Consider the following 23,298-nt stretch of genomic DNA (forward strand, 5'->3'; position numbering starts at 1 on the left):
AGGGTTTGGAGCAAACAAGGTCCTTCTCAAGTTATCCCAGGAAGACGTGCCTGGGCTTGTGGCCTTACCTTGTACTTCCTTGCAGGTACTCTGGTTGTACCACATGTTCTTTCCTGTGGAAGCAGAGAAACCTTTGCTTAAGATGCAAGAGGCCTAGAGAGAGTCCCCGCCTCTGACCTCTCGCTGACCCACAGAGAGCCCGGAACCAATGCCAAGCTCTGCCGCCCTCTTGGTCCTGCCCACCTCCCAGTCACACTCTCTCCCAGAATCTTCCCAAGCGAAGTGCTGCCTGTAGAGAAGGAGGATCTGGTACCCAAGTGAAGAAAAGAGAAGGAGATGCCACCCTTCATGGGTGTGTTGCTGTGTGCCCTGGAGCTTGTGGTTCGGTGAGACAGGGAAACAGCCTTCCTTATGAAGATTTAGTTCAGAAATCCCTTCTCCCAAGCCCCCAAGGAGTCATTCATATTCACGTTTGGGCCAGAGCTTCAGAGGGGAGCATGCCTCCCTGGGGGTTCAGTGTGGTGGACACAGAGGTGATCGAGGAGTGAGAAAACCAGCGTGGGGGGCTGTGAGCCTGGGGAGGGACCATAACGGAAGTGTCGTCTCAGGCTCACTGTCAGTCTCCCCCCAGCCCCAATGACGTACTAACAGCTCACAATCAGTGAAGGCTTATTGGGGGGCCAGGCACCATTCTGGGCCCTTTGCCTGCATTAACTCATTTAATCCTCACAACAATGCTACAAAGCAGATATTTTACTAGCACTAAAAGTATTTTTAAACTTTTATTTTTAACCTCAAATGTATACAACAGGGGAGAGAACTCTACAAAGAATCCCCCACTGCCTGTCACTGTCACCCAGACCCAGCAGTTATGTCTGGTCTCATCTATACCCCACCTCTGGATTATCTTGAAGCGGATCCCAGACGTGATATTTACCCCCTTTTACAGTTGAGGGAACTGAGAGGTTAAATAACCTGATCAAGATCACAGAGCTAGAAATCATCAGGCCCAGCAAACAGACCTGGGGATCTGTTTCCAGAGCCTGTGCCTGACTCCTTCAGAAGGTGAGCTCTGTCCTGTTTCCCTGTGTCCCTGGTGCCCAGCATACAGTAGGCACTCATTAAATACCAGCTCCATGAAGCAGGGAGTGGCCAGCCAGCCTGCTCTACCCACAGTGTCTCTTGGGATGCTATGAGGGTGCTATGCTGAGTCCAGTGAATGGAATCTAATCTCTTAGGGCAGGCTGGCCAGTTCCACATGGAGGGCCACCTTGGCCCATCACCTCTGTCCTCTCTGGTGAGGCCAGTCAGAAATATCTGGGTGTCCGAAGCCGGCTCAGCCCTCCTCACCTTCACTTTCCTGTCTGTGATGGTGAACTCCACTTCCTGCCGCACCTTCTCATCCTTCCACTCCTGCAGCTCCTTGTGGTACTGCCTCATGAGTTCTTGTGGGTACACCTATGACCCAGGACAAGGACAGAGAGGCCAAGGTCTGGAGGGCCTGTGGCCAGTGCTTGCTCCGGACCTGTGCTGTGGGTCCCCACACTCCCAAGGGCTGGCTCCCACCTCTCTGTGAGATCTCAGAGCCCACCCCTCCCCTAGGACTGGGAGCTGTGCCTCCATCCCACCTTATCCCTGGGGCTGGTTCCTACCTTGCATACCAGGTCTATACTGTAGAAGCTGGCATGCACGGAGGCCGTCAGGGTCACCATAATTGGGACCATCTCTTCAGGAGCCACCTCCCCTACCATGGGACTCACAGACACCTGTTGATTTATGGAAGGAATCTCTGGTGTTTCACAGGAATGGGATTGGACAGAATGGGATGGGATGGCATGCGATGAGGTAGGACAGGACGGGATGGGATGGAATGGGACAAGATGGGATAGGATGGGACAAGATGGGATGGGATGGGACAAGATGGGATAGGATGGGACAAGATGGGATGGTGTGGGACAGGATGGGATGGGATGGGAGGATGGGATGGGATGGGATGGGACAAGATGGGATGGGATGGGACAAGATGGGATGGTGTGGGACAGGATGGATGGGATGAGTCTGGAGCCCTGCTGGAGGTTCTAATTCTGTGGGCACAGGGGACTCTCACCTCCCCAAAGTCTAGAGGCCTTGGCTGCCAGGCAAAGACAATTGCCTCATTCTTGGAGATGTTGTTGAGGAAGAGGAGGCGGCTGCACTTGCTCTGCACAGGGATGTTTCCCAGGGAGATATGAGACTGGGACAGAAAGACCTTCTGTTGGTGCAGACAACATAACAGCAACTTTGGGAGGTGAAGAAATAATAACCACACAACTGCTACCAGTGACTGAGTGCTTTCAACAGGCCAGGTGCTGTGTAGGTGCCTTACAGGCATTTGATCCTCACAACTATGACACAGGTACTGCTACTGTCCCTGTTTGACAGGTGTGCTGCTAAGGCTCAGACAGTACAAATGATTTTTCCAACAATCTCTCACTTGTGTAGCTGGTATAAACCCAGTTATACTCTAAAGCCTATGATTTCAACCATTAAAATAGGTCTGGAGGGGCTGAATCAGGGTCAGCTTAGAGAAGCAGAACTGAAGCCAACATAATTTGTCCTCTGATGGACAGTTATAAATGAATGGTTGATCAGCCGTTGGCATCTTCGCTGGGCACAGAATAGGAGCTGTGTAGTAGGGGTTCCGGGAAAGACTGATGCCACCTGGAAGGGGCACTTTTTTTTTGTCCAGGCCCTGAGTGCCTCCAGGGAAGGACTTTGTCTGGCTCTTCTGTGTCCTCAGGACCTCCACAGTGCTCATCCTGGAGTAGGAGTCCTAGGAGGGTCTGAGTGGAAGGGTGGATGAGATATATAGACAGACAGTGATTGGATGGATGGGTATATGAATGGGGGGATGGATGGATGGATGGATACATAGATGAGTAAATGGGTTTGTGGGTCAATGGGTAGATGGATGAATGCATGAATGGGTAGGTGGATGGATGGGTCAGACTTCCCAACAACGAGGAGTATGTGAACTAAAGATAGTGTTATTGACCCTAGATATTTTCAGGAAAATTCACCTAGGTCCAAGGGAGTGATGATTTTTCATGAAGATAATTAAGACATAGAATGGAAGATAATACCTAGAATTCTTTCTACACTTTCAAACACCCCCATCCCTATGCCCGGAGAAGAGGGGGTACGAAGGGCCCTGCAGCAGGTTGAGCAGGAACACCTGCGGGCGCTAGGTGGCAGGGTAAGCCTCTCATAGAACTGGCGCTGCCTCCTGAAATCTGGCGGAGGGCTGGTTCCAGGCCCCACCTCTGCATCCGTGCCTTGTCAATGCCATCTCATTTCCCTCCTGCCTCCTCATCCCTCTGGACTGGCCCCTCTGGGCTCTAAGGCTCTCCTCCAAGGCCTCAGGCCTTCCCAGCTCCCTTTCCCCCACCTGTCCAGGAACCATCAGCCTAGAGTGTATGGAGCTGTTGTCCCACGAAGAGATGTTGTGGAAGGGGGCTGTGTTCCCCATGACATGGGGGTCATAGCCCACTCCCTGGAAGTGGATGAGGGCTGAGTTCCATCCCAGGATGTGGATGGGCACGTCCACCTGGGAAGTCAGGAGGGTGGGGGCAGGCGCTGGTCAGAGACCGAGGCCTGCCAAGCAAGCAGCTCAACCCCTGCCCTGTATCATCCTAGGCCGCTGCTCACCGTGTAGGTCTTGGCCTCGATGGGTGAGAAGATCCACAAGATTCGAGCAGTGGTGCCTGGCTGGATCTCCCCTTTGGGGTTGAGGCAGCAGAAGATGGGGTGATCGAAATTTTTTTCCTGAACTTCTGACAGGATGTTGGTCTGGACCTCATATGTCACGGGCACTGAGCCACCATTATAGAGCTCGTAAATCTGCAGGGGGTAAGAATAGAAAAATCACCACACCAGGCCAGGACTGCAAACCGGAGAGCCTAGGACTCTGTGTCCATTGTGGGAGGGCAGGTTGACCTCCAGGATGTTACCCTTAGTGTCCCAGAGCTCCCCTAAATCCCTCTGATTTCCCATATGGCTTGATCACCTGAGAAGTATGTATTTCCAGCCTGTGACATTTTAGGATACTATGCAATCCTATTTGTAAAGGAGCAGCTTAGTTTATTTGCCCTCGATTTACCTTTGCCAAGTTGTAAGGTGACCCTCGTGCTAGCATCCCTGCTGTTGGGATTTAGGGGAATGTCTGTGTACGCACCAGCCAGACCACTCATCATTTTATAGGGGCTGATCCTAATCACCTTGGGGCCGCTTCGCATGTCTGCCATTAGAGGTAGCTCCGCTTCAAGGCAGGTATATGGGTGGAAAGGTCTGATGTACTCAAGACTCACCCCAAAGGTAGGGAATCATGAATGTCCTGGAAGAAACTAGAATCTTCTGGTCCAATCCTTCTTTTTAGTTATGAGGAAACTGAATCCAAACAGAATAAAAAGGATTCACCTGGATTTTGTCCTGGACCCTTCTCATCTTTCTCGGCACTTGCTTCTGAGCATGCTGGCTTTCCTTCTCCAGCCTGGACCACCCCTCTGAGCTCCAGACCTCATGCTATGGGCTGAATGTTTGTGTTGCCCCAAATCCTTATGTTGAAACTTAATCCCCGATACCATAGTACTAGGAGGTGGGGTCTTTAGGAGATGATTAGTTCATGAGGGTGGAGCCCTCAGGGATGGGATTAGTGCCCTTATCAAAGAGGCCTGAGGGAAATTGTTTGCCCCTTCCACCCTGTGAAGATACAGAAGACTATGTCTATGAATCAGGAAGGGGGTCTTCACTAGACACTGAATCTGCCCATGCCTTGATCTTGGATTTCCAAGCCTTTATAATGAAAAGAAATACATTTCTGTTCATTTTGTTTTGTTTTGGGTTTTGTGGGGTATTTTCGTGTCTTTTTTTTCTCCTGAGACAAGGTTTCACCCTTTGGCCTGGGCTAGAGTACAGTCATCATAGCTCACCGCAACCTTAAACTCCTGGGCTCAAGCAATCCTCCTGCCTCAGCTGCCTGAGTAGCTGGGACTATAGGTATGGGCCACCATGGTCAGCTAATTTTTTTTTCTATTTTTCATAGAGATGGGATCTTGCTATGATGCCCAGGCTGGTCTTGAACTCTAGGCCTCAATTGATCTTCCCACCTCAGCCTCCTGAAGTTCTAGGATTACATGCATGAGCCAGTGCCCCTGACCTGTTTGTTTCCTTATGTGACAGAGTCTTGCTGCGTCTCCCAGGCTGGAGTGCAGTGGCATGATCATAGGTCACTGCAACCTCCAACTCCTGGGTTCCAGTGATCCTCCTGCCTCAGCCTTCCAAGTAGCTAGGAGTACAGGCGCTTGCCACAACACCTGGCTAATGTTTTTAATTTATTTTTTTTAGAGATATGGTCTCAATATGTTGCCCTAGCCAATTTCTGTTCTTTATAAGCCACCCAGTCTATGGTAGCTTGTTCTCGCAGCCAGAATGGACTAGAATACCTGGTATCCAACTTCTATCTGATAAGCCCTCTTTGTTGTCTCATAAGCATCTCAAATTTGGCCAAAACCAAACTCCGTTAAAGCCTATTCCTTTCCCAAGTTTATCTCCTTTCAGCAAATGGCACTCCCCAGCCCCAGGAGCTCAAACCAGCATCACTGTTATAGGCCGAGGTGGCTGCTGGGAAGGTGGGGGTGCAGGGCCATGTAGGGAAGTGAACAGAGCTCAGGGCTGAGAGACTCCCCCCTCAGGTCCTGGAAGTCCCTTCTTTGGCCTTTAGGCTGAATGGCTGGAGACCCTTGCCCAGAAACACAAAGGCTTCTAAATGGTCAGAAATTTCACAGCTGTGAAATATTTGGGACAATATTATGTCCCCCTCTTGGAGAATTCCAGTGTACATTTCCAGAACAAGGAACTGGATTCCCTTCAATCAATACAGAAAGAAAATTCTACAGCTTCTGGAGGATTCCCAGTCCAGTTCTGCACACTCCAGAAAAATTTCCTTCTTGGAGCAGTGATTTTCAAACTGTGGCTGAGACCTATTAGTGAGCAGGTCTAAACCACTTTAGTGGGTCACGTCCAGCATTTAAAAAATGGAATAGAATAAAATAAAAAAGAAAATATCAGCATAGTTTTTGTGTAGTAGCATAAGAACAGATTTGTGATACTTCTGGTTTGGTTGTGTATATGTATATACTGGGGTATAAGCACATATAACATAAAATATATTAGTGTGGTTCATGTTCAGCGAAGTTCAAAGAATCCTGTGCTAAAGAAAAACAAATCCCCATTTTTGCATGGGAACTGGGCCTGGGAAAGGGCTTAGTACCAGGACACTGAAGCCTCTTGCCTCAAATCTCTCCCAGTCACCCAGGCTGGGGGTTCAACCTGTTGGCCCCACCTCTTAGGTACTTCTGGAGGGCAGCACCTTTGTTGCCCTATCAGGGGCTGATACAGATATGCAGAGGTCAATGCTTAGGACTCTTGGTCAACAGAACAACGTGGACCACTGACCTGCCGTGGGGGCAGCGTATCACCGATGGGGACAGGGATGAACTGGTGGCTGGTGGAGGTGAAGTGCACATACTTCTGCTCCAGCTTCACTGTCACGCCTATGAAGTTTAGCTGGAAATAAAAGGCCCCTGGGTAGCATCCTTCCCTGGGAGGAACCGACACACCTGGCAGAGAGATCTCAGCCCAAGATCCCCAGGGGGCCATTGTTCCCTGCTCCTTTCTTCATAGTCCAGTGAGCCCCACCTCCAGCCTGAGACCCAGGGCAGGGCCAGGGTGCTGGGGCCTCACCAGGATCTCCCGGCCATGCGACACCTTGAAGAGCACTGGGAGGCGATCAGTGCCAATGAACAGGTGGCTAGAAAGGAGAAAAGTTGGGGAGTGAGTTCTCGAGCTCTGATACAAGTGGGAGAACCTGTGGACATGGCACGCCTGTGGCTTTGAGCCAGCTAACCCCTGGGAGCAATTCACCACCGAGTTGGGATGGGGTAAGAAGAAAATTAGACCTTCCCTGCAGGTGGGAAGGCAGCCCTCCCTAGGGGATGGCCATTTGAGATGCCCTGAAGTCCCACAGTGACAGGCCAGGGGAAGGGGTCTCCAGGACTGGAAGTGTAGGGTGGGTAGAGGGTAGGGGAGCACCTGTATTTGAACTCCACTGTCTGCTCCTGCCCGGGACTCAGGCTCCCGGCCTTGGGGCTGATGGAGAAGACGCAGTTGTCCTGCACACGCATTTGGTGGAGCTCAGTGCGGTTAAACTCTGCTTGCTCTGCCCACAGCTCCAGGTCGATCTGCTGGTCACTTGGAAAGAGGAAGGCCCTGGGAGAGTGGTGAGAAGCCATACAAAGGATCCGTCAGGCAGAATAGAGAGGCAAGAGCTCTGAGCCCCCGAGGGACAGATGGAGGCCGCCCTGTGCCTCCTACACTTCATGTCCCCATTTGGCAAACTGTCTGTCCCACATGTGGCTGAGCAAATGTGGCTCTTGTGGCTTCTCATTTCTTAATAGCCCCCAAACTCAGGAGCAGAGGCAGGACCGTGGTGACTAAAGGAGAAGTGAAGATTGGGGCTCCCATTGTAGACGTCAGGGGCCGAGAGACTTGCTCGTATATGGGGGCCACTTTGGGCTGGCCCTTCTGTGACAAAGCTTCTAGGAGGGGGCCATTTGGGGCTCCTAGGAATGCTGGCAGCACCAACTAGGGGCCCCTGCAATGGAGGGTGTCCAGGCCAGGGAGGAGAACAGATGCCCAAGCAGGGCTGGCACTCTTGAAACAGAAGCAAGTCTGTGTGTGGAGTTAATGTCCTGAAATGCCTTGAGCTAACACTGCAAACACTGCACTCCAAATAGTTGACAAAACTAGTGGCAAAGGGGTCCCGAGGTCACAATCTGAAAGGAGAGCCCCTTCAGAGAGATGGCACAGAGCCGGCCCCAGCAGCAAACCAGGCAGAGGATACCAGCCTGAAGCATCCAGACAAGGAAGAGAAAGCACACAGCCACGTCTGCAAAGCCTCCGTGGGAGCCAGGGAAATGCAAATCAAAACTCCCACAAGGAATCAGTCTGAAATTTCCTTACATCTGAAATGCGAAGGAAAGTTACATCCGATGCTGGGTAAGTTTAGAACAGACACCATCAAACATAGGTAGGGAGAGAGGGAACTGCTGCAACCATCTAGGAAGAATTTTGGCAGCTCCTATTAGAATAAAAAACGCATATGCTTTTTGACCTAGAAATCTCATTTTGGGGAGCTAGTCTGCAGGGAGAAAAGCACATACACACACAAACACATGGTGTCTATTACAACTTTCTTTGTAATGACAGAAAAAGAAGGAGTTGGGAACAATTAAAGTTTCCAATAAAGGAGTCGTTTAGTGACTTAAGGTCCACCCGCATGATGGAATATTATGCAACTATTAAAAAGAACATGCTAGATCAATATGTATTGATCTGAAGGAAATGTCATTGATATAATGCTGAGTGAAAAAATATTTTCCAGGAAGTAACATGTATAGTACTATTGTGCCATTACTGTAAAAAAATGGAAGAGAAAGAGAATGATGCCATAAATGTGTGAATGTGTCCATGTGCCGCGCCAAGGCTGAGAGCGGAAAGCTGGCGCCAGACCATCGTCTCCCCAGGACAGTGGACTTGGAGAGGGAGCTGGAGAGTTTCCTACTTTTCTTCCATCACCCCTGTATCATCTGACTTGCTACAAGTCAGTAAACTGCTGTTGTCATTGTATTTGGGGTATCTTGAGCAGCGGCAAAAGTGGAGATCTTGCTATTGGAGGGTCCTGTGCATAGTTGGAGCCTCTCCTTAGCGCTCATTGCCCTCATCCAGTCTCCCTCCTAAATAATTCCGACCCCTCGCCCTGCCGGTCCTCTAGTGTGGGCTTCCTCCCACTCCCCAGTCTGGAGGACTGCAGCAGCCTTCCTCGTGCCTCAAGGTGCTGGCTCCTTCTCCCCCAGGACCACAGTGACAGGTCTCTAAAGTTGATCATGTCTGGGCTTCCATGCTCAGTGTACACCCTCTCGATGCCCTCAGAAAGAAGTCCAGACTTCGAAGGAGGACTCCAGGGCTCTTCCCACCCTGGCCCCCGCCTCAATGGAGGCCGCTCCCCCACTCACTGCTCAGCCACACCATGTCCTTGCCCTCTGTCTCTTTGCAGCCGCTCTGTCTCTGTCTCTTCCTGCCAGGCTGCAGGTCTAGCTTAGTTGTAGCTTTTTCCAGGAAGCCTTCCTGAAGCGCTGCACATACCTCCCTCACAGCACACGTGGCCCTGCACCAGGAGGCTGGTCTGCCCAAGGCCCCTGCAGTGCTGGGGGTGGGGGGCCAGGGACGGGGCTCGTCCACATTTCTATTCTGAGACCAGCCCAGAGCCTGTGCCTGGGAAGCACCCACTAAAGGTTTGGTCAATGAATTAAGGAGTGGATGAGTGAACAAATGACGTTAACCAGCATATTTAACATCTGCAAGGGATCTCCCCTTCAATGCAAGACCCTACAAACCCCAGGGCCAAGCAAAGCAGAGGCGCCAGGAGGAGGAGGCTTGGAGGGAGGGACAGCTGTATAGCTCCCTACTTGGCCCAGGCTCCGCTCCCACGTGGGGTTCTCACTCCGTCCTATGCCGCTGCCTCCTGGGCCTTTCTGACTGGCATGGCAGGAATAAAACCCTCTGTTCTTTATGAGCTCTGCAGAGACAGGCTAGAATTTCCAAAAATAGCCTTCTAAGAAATTAAAAGGAAAAGTAACGACACCAAAAGCATAGGGGAGTCAAGCTGCTAATCCTAGAGGAAGCACGGACTGCCTTCCTGCACCTCAAATGATCTCCTGATGGATGGGCCCACGGCGGGCACTCTGCCTGGGTCTCTCCCGCCTCAGCTTCCAGCAGCCTGGACCCTCTCCACAGAGAGTGCAGGCTGGGTTTCTCCTGCACAAACACTCGCGCACCCCGCAGTCCACCAAAATACGCTGCTCCACTCCAGGACACGGGCCAACGCCGCTTTTTCTCCCCTTACCCACACCCCCCAGCCCTGGCTCCTGGCCCGAAGAGCCCAGAGAGCAGCAGATCTGGAGCTCAAGGCAGGCCCTGGGCCTTTCAGACCAAGCCGGCGGCCCTGCCAAGCCTCTCTGTCACTCGGGACGGGAGCCCGCGGTTACTCATGGCTCGGACCTTCTCAGACAGGGCCCACCTAAAGATCCAGCTTCCCCATCTCGCTGCACCACAGAGGGGAGGGGACGACTGGAGAGTCAGGGGCTGCCATCACATACCTGACAATGCAGCCCCCCTTCACCCACACACCCCAAGACTCTCTCTGCCAGCTCGCCAGGCTCCTGACCACAGATGCCCCCACCTGCTTATCTTCATTCTCATTCACCCCCTTGGGCCCCCAGGTCCCTCTCCCACACCCGACCCAGATGGGGACACTTCTTTTTCATCTCTCTTTAGCCAAGCAGGTTGGAAGTCATCAAAAGGAAGTTTACCAGGAAGTCAAGGCACACGGTAGAGGCAGGGAGGGAGAACAGGGAAAAGCCCTGGCACGGGCGCAGGATGTTTGCTGGGCACCAGCTCTGCGCCCTGATGGGACGAAAGTCAAGCATGGGAAAGGCCAAGTTTGGTGGGCTCAGGTCTCCTGGCCTGGCCCCCACGTGACTGAGAGGTGCAGCCTGCTCCGCAGCCAGCCTGGGCCCTCCCGTGGCCACACTCCTGAGAGGCGGATCCTCCCGGGGCAGCAGCTCCCTGCCCTTCCCCACCAGGGACCCTCGGCTCGCCTCATTCAGGCCCAGCTGTCACTGAGCTGTGGTTCTGCCAGGCAGGCCCCAGCACCTGGACAGTGCCTGGCGTGCAGAAGCCACTCGAAGCCTTCTTGCGGACTAACTGGTGTAGGCAGGGGCGCTGGAGTTGGACAAACCCGGCTTTGAACGTGGCTCTGTCCATTAATAGCTGAGTGGCCTTGGCTGAGTCCTTACCCTGGCTGACTGTCAGCGTCCCTGTCTGTGAGAGTTGGGAGAGGAGGACTTTCTCACAGGGTTGGTGTGAGGATTAAAGGAGAAAAGGCTTGTGACACACAGGGCCCGGCGCGGCAGATGCTCAAGGACTGCTTCTCATTCATTAAGCTACGAGGCCACTGTGCCCAGTCTCCACCAGGCAGTTCCACCACTTCTGAGTCTGCTGCCATGTCTCAGCCAGCAACAGGTCCTGAGTCCCGCGGGGCGACCCCAGCCACCCTGGCCTCCGCACCCTCTAATGGCAGGCCTGCTCTTCACAGATGCCAGGCAGCCAGGTCCGCCCCTGGCAAGAGGAGGCAGTTCTCACTCCCTTGTAGCTTCCGGACACCTGTCTCCCGGCCCCCTGTGGCCCCCTCAAGCCAGCCGTACCAGTCCAGGGGCACCACTCCGCTGTTCTTCAGCACCAGGAGCACCACAGAGGGTGGGGCGTCGAATGGTGCTGCCCCGAAATTGAAGTCAAGCTTCAAGGGGGTGAAGACGGGGGGAATCTGGCTCGTGCTGTGTGGAGCAGAGAAAGAGGCTCAGAGACCCGGTGGGGACAGGGGAGGGCCCTCCCAGGGGTGGCTGGCTTGGCCACTTCTCTCCCTCCAGGTGGGAATTGTAGCATCTGGGATTCAGGGGAAGGGGTGGGTGAGCTCTTCAGACCTCAAGCCAATCCTTGCCTTCTCCAAGACCCTCCAGGGACAGGCAAGAATTTAAAAGCCCCTCCCACAAGGGGATGGGAGGCAGCTTCTTGCACAGGGAGGCTGCTTGGATCGTAGGCAGAAAGCACCAGAAACATCCCTAGATAGGCCCTGCCCCCATTCTTAGCCCAGCTCACCTGTGCCGTGTGGGCACCTTGTAGGTGAGCTCCCAGGAGGTGGGGTCGCGCTCCAAGTAACTGTTGAGCAGGTCCAGGGAGAAGAGGCGCCATAGGTGCTTCCGGGTGATGCCCTCGGTGCTGCCCATGGAGCTGACGTCCAGGATGGAGAGTAAGGGGAACACGGCCACCAGGGAGATGTGACACAGCTCCTGCTTTTCCCCAGCCTTTTTATCTGGGGGAGAGGAAGAGAGGAATAGGCTCGCCCCACAGCTCCCCCGGGGCGGAGTGTGCAGGCCCAGGGCAGCCAGCCCCAGGACCCTCGCCAGGAGCAGTGGACAGCCCTTGGGCTCTGGGACATTTCCAACAACAGCAACCCTTGTCTGACGCTTTCTGTGTACCTGGCACTGTCCTAGGTGCTTTACACACCTGCATTTAATGTGCATTGTTACTTGTTTTCAAATGAATGTTTAATAACAGCTTTATTGATACATAATTTATATGCCATAAAATTCACCTTAACATATTTCAATTCAGTGATTTTCTATATTCACAGAGTTGTATAACCATCACTACTATCTAATTTCAGAAAATTTTCATCACCCCAAAAAGAAACCCAGTACCAATTAGCCATCCCTCCTCTAGGAACCACTAATCTGCTTTCTGTATCTCTGTCTGTCTATCCCGGACAGTTCATATAAATGGAATCGTTCTATATGTGGCCTTTGTGATGGCTTATTTCATTTAGCATGTTTTCAACGTGCATGCAGGTAGTGGTATCAGCACTTCATTCCCTTTTCCGGCCTGTGGGCCATTCTTAGAGAAGAGGAAACTGAGGCACAGGGAAGTGAAACAAGTTGCTAAAGTTCTAAAGCTAACAAGTGCTGGAGCCCAGATCCAGCCCAGACAGTCTGGCTCCAGTCCGCACTCTAACTGCTCTGCCATGCTGCTCTGGGCTCCTGCCGGCCTGCCAGGGATCGGCTAATAACAGCCACACTTTACAGAGGCCAAAGCTGAGCCCCAGGGAGGCTGAGGATTTGTCTAAGATTCCACAATAACTCAACACAGCTCCTAACTCTTCATCCTGAATCTTCCAGAGCTCAGGTACACACACGCACAGATGCCCACGGATAGATGTGGCTGGCATGCGGCATTCACCCCAGACACCCAAAAGTACGCTCTGGCACACCCCACTCGCTCTGCTCGCTCTGCCTTCACCCTTAGCGCCCCCGCCCCCAGCCCTGCGTCACACAGCTCTGCACTTCCTCCTGCCCTGCCTCTCCTTGCCAGGTGGCCAGGTACCTCTGTGGGAGAGGAGAGAGTAGCTGACGGTCCAGGAGTACTGGGCCCGGTGTTTGGGACAGGCAGTCAGGCAGACAGTGTCCTGGGACCGGGGCGGCATGCTCCCCTCTGTCCGGTCCATCTGCAGATCTGCTCAGGGACACACAGGCGGGGTCAGTGGGCACAGGAGGCCTGGCCTCGTCTCCTGCTCCTTCCCAGATACTCTTCCCTGGGCCAGCAGAGCACTGGCTGGAGAGCAGGCTCGGAGTCAGGAAACAGGGAGCAGAGCCCCTCTTCCCAGCCTAGGACAGAGGGGACTACACATCTTTGTGTCATTGGCACCTGCCTGCTAAGCACTTTTCCCCACCTAGCAGCCCTGTGAGGTGGTGCCCCTTGCAGCCCCATTTTACAGATGAGGACGCGCTGAGGCTCAGAGAGGACCATCGTCCACCCGCCGCTGCATAGCTATAAAGTGGAAGTGCCAGGTTTTAAGCACTGCTCGGCCCGACTCAAACCAGGTGTGGCTAACCCGTCTGAACCAGTACCCCCACCTCCCCCAGCCCCAGTCCCAGCCCAGGTCTGAGTACCGAGGGCTTGGTCGTCGACGAGCTCGGGGCTGCACTGCTCCAGGTGCAGGTGGTAACAGAGGGTGCAGTTGCCCTCGTTCAGGAGGACCAGAAACCTGGACTGCTCGCTGTTCACAAGCACATTCCCAAAGTCCAGCTCCTTCTCCTTTGCCTGAGGGCCACAGTCAGCCAGCTGGGGGTAGGGGGCTGCCCCAGGCCCTCCGCCCTGCTCTCCAATCCCCATCCTCAGAGCATCCCCCAAGAAAGGGCAGGCCCAGGGGTGTGGGTTCCTACCCTCTGCCCTCTTGGAGCTGGATTCCCTGGGGCCCTCCTTCCCACCCTGGCCCCCAGCACCACCCCCCGCCCCCCAGGGCTCTGCCACTCACAGAGAGGCTGCTGGTGACGCCCACACCCACCAGCCGCAGCATGTATTGGTTGGGGGTGGGGGGATTGACACGTAGGGGCAGGCCAGCTTCCCCGACCCACATCCCCACTCGGAACAGGTACTTGGTCTCCTCCAAAGGGCTGAAAGTCCACATCAGCGTCTGGGGTCACAGAGATGGTGGCTGCATAGGAGCCTCTGGAACCCCCTCCCCTGGGCTCCTGGCTTTCTGAGGTCCCATTGCTGGGTGTCAGGCTATGGCAACCCTTGCTGAGTATTTCCCCTGTGCCAGGCACTCTACAGGGCATATAGTATGTCATCTCCCTAAGCCCCTCAATCCTACATCCCTACACGGTCAGGGGTATTATTTTTCTGCTTTGTTTTCTGATGAGAAACTAGAGGCTCAGAGACGGGGTGTCACTTGCCCAGGGGCAGACAGCTAGTGAGGGTGGGAGGCGTGGCGTCAGCACTCAGGCCAGATCCAGAGTCTGTGTGAGCTCTCGCCTTCCTGGTGACTGTCCCCTGGGCTCTTACAGATGGCTGTGTTGGTTGTTCTTGTTCTAAGTTGGGCCTCCCCAACTAGTCTGTAGGGCCCTAGACTAGGGACAGGGGCCTGCTATTTTGGGTCCCAGCCAGCACTCCTTTGGACCTGTGGAGTCCCCTTCCACACCTTGCTGATAGCTGGCCACTGGAGCCCAAATCCAGCTGCTGCAAACCACCCTCCCAACAACCTCACAGCTTTGGGAACCAGGGATGGAGGGGGGACATGCCTTGGGCCCTGGGTTCCTGTCCCAGCTCTGCACCTCCTAACTTATAATCTTAGTAAATGGCTTCCCCCCGTCGAGTGTCAATTTTCTTTGTAAAATGGGGGTGATGATGAGGGCGATGATAATCCCTCCTCACAAGGGGGAGGGGGCTGTGGACTGCATGGGTGGGTGCGCATGGCAAGCCTGGCCCATGGTAGGCACAACCGAGAGATGATGGTGATGGCACCCTTCCCCCACCCTCGCAAGGCAATGTCAAGGCCACTCACAAGGCTCTCGTTGGGCTGGATGAGTCCCCTGGAGGGCTCGACGGCCAGCATCTTCCGGTACTGCTGGGAGACCCTCCACTCAAACTGCAGGGGCAGACGCGACGGGTTGCGGAAGGTGAAGGGGCTGGTGGAGGAGCAGCCCACCAAGGTGGGCTTGAAGTAGAGGCTCTTGCAGGAGTCCAGCTTCAGCTGCAGCGGCTCCTCCCGGCTGTGCATGCTCACCTCCTGGGGCCAGAGGAAGGAGGGCGCGCCCTGACCTCATCCGCAGTCCTGGCTCCCACCCATGTTCGGGAAGCCATGGGGAGGCAGCTTTCCCACTCGGAGAGGGCAGTGAAAGCCCCTCTGCCAGCCTGGGCACAGGCAGTTCTGTTGAATGCAGAGTCGATGGTGACTGACCCAGGAGATGATTCTTGAAAGTAACTCAGGGACCAAGAGAGGAGATATAGACCATTTCATGGAGCCAGACATGGGTCCACCATCCCCGACCTTATCCCTGGCCTGGCCCCAAATATCCCTCTACTGCCTGCAGATGTGAGTCCTTTCTTGCCCCCAGATCCTTCCTCTAGATTCTCTGTACCCTCTTTCTTGGTCCCAGACCCCATGAAGTGGCCAGGTAGGGCCCTGAGGGGTGGGACAGTTGTTCACAGATGTAGCCAAGGAGTTCCCTCCCTGCTATGCTACTTCCTGGAAGAGGAGCAGCCCCCAGGCTACTTTAGGGGAGCCTTAGGGGCCAACCCCAGAACGTGGCTTTGAAAAGGGAAATCCCAGGCTCTGGCTCACTCCCAAGGACTCAGGTCCCTAGTCCTGCCTCCTACCTTGAGGTACTGGGGGCAAAAGTTGAACTGCAGGTAGAAAATGTGCTGCTTCCAGGAGTTGCCCTTGGGGTAGGTAGAGATGAGGAAGATCTGGTGGGCCCCAGGCGCCACGAGGCCTGAGGTGGGCCGCAGGGTGATGTCTGAGCTGCTGTGGGGGTCCAGGCTGAAGGTCAGCAGCATGGAGCCTTGGTTGACCAGGAGCAGGCTGCGGTGGGCGGGCTCGCGGGAGGGCACCGCGGGAAATAGCTGGCGAGGGGGAGAAAAGCAGAAAAGAGGGACCCCTCCTCTGATCTCCACTCCCAAGACACCCAGGGACATAGAGGTGGGCTTGGGAGGGACTGTCTCCAGGAGATCCAAGATACCACGATGCAGCCCATTTGGCACCCTGGGAACAGAGAATTGAGGGAGGCCCCCACCTGGCACCAAATAATGCTTTTGTTCTGCAGAGAATCCTGACAGGGAAACAGGGTGGCCATGGGCCTCTGAGAAACTCAGGCCTCCAAGTCCTCTCCTCAAGGTTAAAGTAGAAATTGTTTCATTTCAGGGTGCCTTCGAATTACCCTTCGGAGAACCCGTTTTCAGAGATCCCTGTCCAGAGGCTCTGCAGCGAGCAACCCCTTCTAGATGACTCTCATGCAGGTGGCTGAGGGGAGCCAACCTGAGTAATACCAGCTCCCAAACACTCTTTAGGCATCTAGTGTGTGGCCAGCACCAGCTAAGAGCTTAGCAGGCTACAAAACACAAGACACACACTCCCCGACCAAAGCGCCCCATGCAGATGGGGCCACGGGGCACATGTGGGAGCCGGTGAGAGAGCAATGCAGCCGGGAGTCTGCGGGGCTGCAGCAAAGGCCACAGAGCACTGGGAGGAACTGGCCAGGGGAAGGGGGCTGGGGGAGCCCGAAGGAGAACCCATGAGTCAGGGAGGGCTTCAGGAAGGCGTGGCCCCTGAGCTGAATCTTGGGCTGGTGTAGGTTTAGGACTGGAGGGCAGAAGTGTAACTGGTGGGGGAACAGGATTGCCCCCAAGCACATTGTCCCAAAGGGGCACCTTTCCAGCAACAAGAAGACTAATGCAAAAGCTGACGATGGCAGTAGAAACCGGAGGAGGCCTCAGAGGTGGGACCAGAGTCAGAAGCGGGAGGTCTGGCCCCAGGCTCCGTGCTTTTCAGCCCTGTGTCCTCCTGCCCCTCAGGTCAGCAGGGCCCTGGGGGGAGACCTGGGAATTGTGACCACTCAGGCAAGGGGCTGGCTTTGCCTCCTCCACAGGGCTGTCGTATCCCTAGGGCCCAGCCCAGGACTCGGCACAGCAGGCGCTCGGTAAATAGGGCACAAACAAATGAAGGAGCTGGAGAGTTTTCAACTTGAGAGTGAGAGGACAAGGGGATTACTTCAGTTGGAGCAGGGAAGGGCCAGATGTCCAACTCCCAGACTCCCTCCAGTGCCAGTCCCAGTGCCGTGGCCCAGGAGAGCCCTGGTCATGGAAGGTGCAGGGATGTGTTGCTCAGGCCATCAGATAGGGGAAGAGGGATCTGCAGGCCAAGGCTGAAGCCAGGGCTGCCCTGTCCCCCTCCCACTGCTGTCGGGGCCACGCTCACCTTGGGGGCATCCAGGGAATACTGGGGGATGTGGTGCTCGAAGGCAGCATGATAGCTGTGGCCTCGCGCCCGCACCGTCAAGCACCAGGACGGGCACATGGTGCAGTCCTCCTCGATGTTGTTGTAGCTCCGCAGGACCTGCAGGGGGGCCGACCCATGGAAGAGCTCAGAGTCCTGCGTCTGCCCTGTGGGGCGCCCCACCTTGCACCCTCCCTGGCCCTGTGCTGCAGGAGCCCTTGGTGAGCACAGGAGGAAGACCGTTCGAAGAACCGGAGTCACAACCCAGCCCCTCCCGCCGGGAGCCGGGCCCTGGACCGGGCACTCGGCAAACACTCTCTGTAGTGCTCGCAGGGCTGGAGGCGGGTGGGGCGGGGACGTGAAAGCAGCATTCATTCTGCAGGAACCAGCCTAGGGAAGCACTGGCCAATGGAAATATCACGTGAGCCACAAATGCCAGCCACAAATGTAATATTAAATGCTCCAGTAGCCACATTAAAAAAGTGAAACGCATGAAATTAATTTCAATAATATGTTTTATTTAGCTCAATAGATCCAAAATCTTATCACTTCAACATATAATCAATATAAAACTATTAATGAGATATTTTACATTCTTTTCATACTGTCTTTGAAATCTGGTGTGTATTTTAGTACACAGCACATCTCAATGTGGACCAGCCACATTTCAAGTGCTCAATAGCCACGTGGGGCTGGCGGTGGATGTTTTGGACAGTGCAGATCTAGAGCCTGGAACCTCACGATCTGCCGTGCTGAACCTCAGCAGAGCTAGGCGTCCACAGCCTCATTCCTACAAACATCCGCATTCCCCCACTGCCAAGACATTAGAAGGAAGACAATGAAAGACTCCACTTTGGCAGGCTTCCTCAAAAGTTTGGACACGGCCCCAAGTTGGGAAATGAAAAGACCAGGGCTCAGAGACATTGAGGAATTTGCCCAAGGTCACATTGCTGGTAAGTGACTCTGATCTTGACTGTACAGCTCTACTCTGGGCCCCAGTACTCTGGCCACGGGCATAGCCCAGACACAGGGAAAGGCAGGACTGGTGGGCCCAGGAGGGAGCGCCACGAATCTGGGTCTGAGAGGCCGTGGCCGGAGCATCGGGGCTGGCGACAGCCTGCGCTGAGTTTCCCAACCAAGGGAAGCTGTGCTAGAAGCCTCTTCACTGACACACTGAACTATCCAGCATCCCTGACGCTGTCCCCAGGCCCTGGTTCCTTCTGGCAACAGATCCTTTAGAGGGACCATTTCCTACTTCGTGGACCAGTAGAGAAGCTAGGAAGGCCCCTAGCTGAGCCACAGGGAGCTACTCCTTGTGAACCAAATTTTCCCAAAGAGCTTGATCCCAGCTGAGTTCTGCCCAGGAGAGGAGCGGGGAGGAGGGGGGCCACTTATGAGTAAGACAGAGTCAGATGGGCCAAGTCGGGTGTGAGCCTGGGAGGAGACAAGCCAGTAGGGGCCGCTGTGCTGCCAAGGAGAGAGGGAGAAGCTTGGCACCGAGAGGATGGAGTCCTCTGTGACCCCGGCCAAGCCCGCTGCCCTTCAGCCTCCAGCAAAGACCCCTCCTTGTCCCTGTCATTTGCACGCACACACCTTATAGACAGCGAAGCCTTCAAGCTCCACCGCGTAGAGGCAGTTGGGGTAAGTCGGCTGGAAGTGCAGGCGCATGGCCGTGGACTTGAGCGGGGGCACGTCACAGGTTTCGGGAGTGACCCAGAAGGGGCAGTCAGATCTGCGCGTCCAGACCACGGTGATCTTGCCCTTGGTGTGGTTCCTCAGGCACAGGGGGACAGGGTTGGGGGCCTCAGGCCCGGGGCAGGCACCAAAATCCACCTCAACAGGCTCTATACTGACGGGCGGGGGGAAGATGGCCATGTCCCTGGTGCCGTCGAAGAAGTACTCAGTCACTGGGGGGATGTAGGGATACCGTGGGGCTGGCATGTCCCCCAGGTCCTGCATGGGAAAAGACAGGTGGACAGAGCCCAACCTCCATTCCTCCTGCCACTGGCTGTCTTATGCACCCCTGTCTAGAAAAGGCTGCGAGAGCTCCACCCGGGTCACTCATAGGGCTCTAGGGCCACAGGACTGCCCAAGAATCATTAGAGGAGGCAGCCTGTCCTCAGGTGGGACTGGAGCGTCTGGGCCCAGAGGGGCTCACCCACCTCCATGGGAATCATGAGGGCCCCATCCTTGTCCCGCTGCAGCTTCTTCTCCTTTAGCATGGCGCCAAGGATGTCAGGCGGGTAGAGTGTCAGCCCCCGGGCCAGGTGTGTACGATACCAGGCAAGGTGGTGAGGCTTCAGGATGGCCGGCTTGGTGCTGTCCGAGTGGCACGTCCCAATCAAGTCCAGGAAGAGCGGATCCTGCGCCATTAGTCCATGTGCAACAGTGCATGGGAGGGAGGATGGGGAAAGGAGGGTGCTGGGGGCTGAACTGAGGACAGAAGCTGGGCAGATAGGATGACAGAGGTGGTGGGAACGAGCTCCAGGGTGGCAGATGGGGTGGGCACCCCACAGCAGCCGGGAACAGTGGGGATCCAGGGAAGGTCAGGACTAGAGCACCCCAGCCCCTGAGACGCTCAGCCATTGCCTACCCTTCTCTTTCCCCTCTGCCATGGCCCCTGGGCATTCTACTGCCCATCCTACTGCCAGCCAAGAAGCCTGAAAGACCAGAATTCAGGCCCTCCCTAGGCAAGGAGAACACAGAAATGGCTTTATCAGGCTTCCCTCTGTGCTCCTGTTCTTCCCCCTCCCCAAGGCCTTCCCTAGGCCATCCTGTACCTGCACAAGGTAGACAGATACAGCCCGGAACCTGGGCACCAGCTTGGGGAGGGATCGTAGGCTAGATTTCAGTCCCTACTTGCCATGTTGGCCACCACCCACTGCTCAGGGCACAATGGTATGACCTTATCCAGTGACCTGGGGTCAGGGTCTAATTTCAAAGCTCTCTGCCCTACATATGCTCCTGGCAGCAGTCAGCGCAGGGTGGACACAGAGTGAGCCCTCATGTGCCCTGAAACTCTAGCTCCCTGACCTCCTGGACATAGTGCTTCAGCTGGAGCCCTCCATGTCCTTGCCATGTTCCAAAAGCAGGGGCTGGGGCCTCGGAGGAGGACACAAACCTGGCAGACAGTCCCAGAAGTTCCAGAATACAGGGGAGGTGCCCACCAAGCCTTGTCTTCATCACTGGGCCTCAGATGGGCCCTGGATCAGCCCCAGGGAAGCCCCTATTCCCCTCAGCCTTGGCCCTCTCCCCCCCGGCCCCCGCCCCCGCTCACCTGGTGGTGGATGAGACAGGCCACCCGCCGAAAGCAAATGATGGGGTGAGTGGGCTGGAAGGCGCAGTGCAGGGTCATGCGGGCCTTGCCCACCAGGGTCCCGTAGGCAGGCCTGATGCTGAAGACGCTCTCCTGGCAGTCGATGGCAAACTGGAAGTGGGCCGTGCAGTCCGACTTGTTCTCAATCCACAGGGACTGCTCCGAGGAGCGCTCCCCAAGGTGCACCCAGCCGAAGTTGACACAGTAGTACTCCAGGGACACAGCAGGACCTGGGCATAGAGAGGGGGTCCCTGTGAGTGGGTCCTGTCCCCTGGCTAGGGCTGGGGTTTCAGCCTCCTCAATGATATCTCAGAAGAGGTCCCACTGATGGGAGGTGGTGCTGCCTGGAGACAGAGGCCAGACTGGGAAGGCCCAGAGCCCCAGCAGCCTGAGCAGAACTCCAGCACCCTGGGGTGATGGTGGGACTGCTACCTCCAGGTGTCCAAAAACAATTACCTAGTGGGCCACCAGGGGGCAGCAGATACCAGGCTGAGGGGCAAGGTGGCCCCGGCTCTTAGGAGCAGGGAAGGAGCTCTTCAGAATCCTCTGGGCTGCTCCTTTCCCCAGGAGAAGAGCAGCATCCTGGGGTAACCAGTACCTCTACAGAAACCAACGACTTTCAGCTGGGTTTGTGAGCCACAGCCAGAAGGCATAATGGAGAAGTAGTCCACAGTTCTGGTGTCCAAAGTCTTGGGGTGGAAGAACACTGACACACATTTCTTCTCTCCTGGGGGCACGATGCCATGGGCCGTGGGGCATGAAAAGGCCTGGTCTTTAGCCAGCAGGTCTGGGGAGACTTCAATCTTGAAGGGGGCATTCACCTGTGGGGCCAGGTTGGGGATGAGGGGTCAGGAGCAATGTGTGCATTGTACTGAGGTGCCCCGCTGGCCGGCTGTGGGCATGGGGCAAGGCTACCTCCAAGGAGGAAGGAAGGGGCCAAGCCATGTGCCCTGAACTGGGCCTGCCCAGAGGGGGCACCTTTTTCTTCTTCCAAAAGTGCCATCATAGCTAGCTGTGGGCCTGGGGTCAGGACAGTGTCAGGGCTGCTCCTTGGATTGCACTGGGGGGTCAGGGTATACCCCAGCACAGCCCCCAGCTGAGAGGAGAGGGGGCACCTGTTGACAGCTGTTGATACACATGTGTATCAACAGACATGGGTTATGTGAAGCTTGGGGCCAAATGTGTGGAGAGAAAGGGAGATATTCCGTAAAAGGGACGCATTTTAGGAAAATCCAGTCCTGGGGTCCTGCCCCTTCCCCTCCCCGCCCCATGCGTACCACCGACGGGTTATGTAGCTTGATCTGCCTCTCAGCAGTGCAGCCCAGAGGAACAGAGCCAAAGTGCAACACTTTCTGGAAGCCCTCTGCATCCTGGTCCTCCGGTCGCTTACGCTTTATGCTCACCAACAGCTGGGCGCATTTGGCTAGAGAGAGATGGGGGAGTATTGGGGGGTACCCACCAGGGCCTCTGTGGCCCCAGCTGAACAGCTCCTCAAAGGAAGCAGGTGTCCCTAGGGAAAAATCAGTCTGCAACATCACGGAGGGCAAAGAAAAGGCAAAGCCAGCAGGGCCATGGGGAGGGCAGGAGGCTGATGGAGGCCCTGTGGGGACCTGGCCAGGGCAGGAGGTGGGGGCCACACTGAGGCCTTGAGCCCTGGGGAGGTGCAGCAGGTGGGCTTGGGGACAGGTGGGGGCTGGGCCTCACCCACAGCCTGCAGCTGGATGATGCTCTTCTGCCGGCTGCCCACCCCGTACCAACACGTGGCCTGAACTTCGTGGATGGTAGCTATAAGGGGCTGAAAGGTCACCTTGATCCGACAGGCTAGGCCTGGCTCCAGTAGCCCTGTGGTAGGCAGCATCTGGAATGGGCTGGGGACCTCCCAGGCAAAGAAGGTCGGCAGGTCCCTGGGGGATAGGAGGCAGGTCAGTGTCACAGGGCCCCTTCTGACCACTGTTCCTGCTTTAGCAAGGCAGAGGCGTGGGGCCACCCTCTCAACTCCTCCACCAAGATACGCTGGTCTCTCCTGCTCCCAGGTACTCTCCTCACGGCTCTTGCTCTCCCCACCTCTGTGCCTCAGTCTGTGCCCTCACCCCACATTGTCCAGGCAGAACCAGGCCTCAGCCATGTCCCCGACGGCACACATGGGCAGCTGCAGGAACGGTGGGCAGGTCAGTTCATGGCAAGGCAGCGTGGCCCGCAGGCCCACACAGAACATCCCCTCAGCCTTCTCAAACCACACTTGGTCCACGTACTCCTTCTGCAGCGTGGGGGCGGTGGCAGAGGCAATCATTGTCAGCGGCACCTAGGTGGTGCTCAGGGACCAGATATCCCACCCTCCCTTGGCACCCCCAACACAGCCGCTGAGGGCTGGGCAGGGTCGTGGCCCACCACCGCAGACTCTGAGGAGCGGGTCGGCTGCCCGTGCCCCTACCTCGTCTTGGTCTCAGAGATTAATGCCTCTTTTGTGGGGAAAGCAATTTGAGGAAATTTGGAGGGAGCA

General features: G+C 55.6%; 1 protein-coding gene across 1 annotated transcript in view; it reads right to left on the bottom strand.

Annotated features, from left to right (window-relative positions):
• Positions 1 to 23,298, bottom strand: part of CCDC108 (coiled-coil domain containing 108) — a 35,696-nt gene that overhangs the window by 3,107 nt on the left and 9,291 nt on the right. Inside the window, 24 exon segments of the mRNA XM_012642462.1 lie at positions 69 to 113; positions 1,351 to 1,458; positions 1,653 to 1,766; positions 2,108 to 2,251; positions 3,428 to 3,586; positions 3,688 to 3,879; positions 6,493 to 6,603; positions 6,781 to 6,847; positions 7,129 to 7,305; positions 11,361 to 11,489; positions 11,812 to 12,025; positions 13,093 to 13,221; positions 13,659 to 13,809; positions 14,024 to 14,182; positions 15,053 to 15,277; positions 15,868 to 16,113; positions 17,465 to 17,602; positions 19,076 to 19,435; positions 19,645 to 19,845; positions 20,760 to 21,028; positions 21,397 to 21,619; positions 22,076 to 22,221; positions 22,503 to 22,702; positions 22,889 to 23,055. Coding sequence (XP_012497916.1) covers positions 69 to 113; positions 1,351 to 1,458; positions 1,653 to 1,766; positions 2,108 to 2,251; positions 3,428 to 3,586; positions 3,688 to 3,879; positions 6,493 to 6,603; positions 6,781 to 6,847; positions 7,129 to 7,305; positions 11,361 to 11,489; positions 11,812 to 12,025; positions 13,093 to 13,221; positions 13,659 to 13,809; positions 14,024 to 14,182; positions 15,053 to 15,277; positions 15,868 to 16,113; positions 17,465 to 17,602; positions 19,076 to 19,435; positions 19,645 to 19,845; positions 20,760 to 21,028; positions 21,397 to 21,619; positions 22,076 to 22,221; positions 22,503 to 22,702; positions 22,889 to 23,055 — 4,074 coding nt within the window.

Source organism: Propithecus coquereli, unplaced genomic scaffold (genome assembly GCF_000956105.1).
Source record: "Propithecus coquereli isolate 6110/MARCELLA unplaced genomic scaffold, Pcoq_1.0 Scaffold18, whole genome shotgun sequence".
Classification (NCBI taxonomy): Eukaryota; Metazoa; Chordata; class Mammalia; order Primates; family Indriidae; genus Propithecus; species Propithecus coquereli.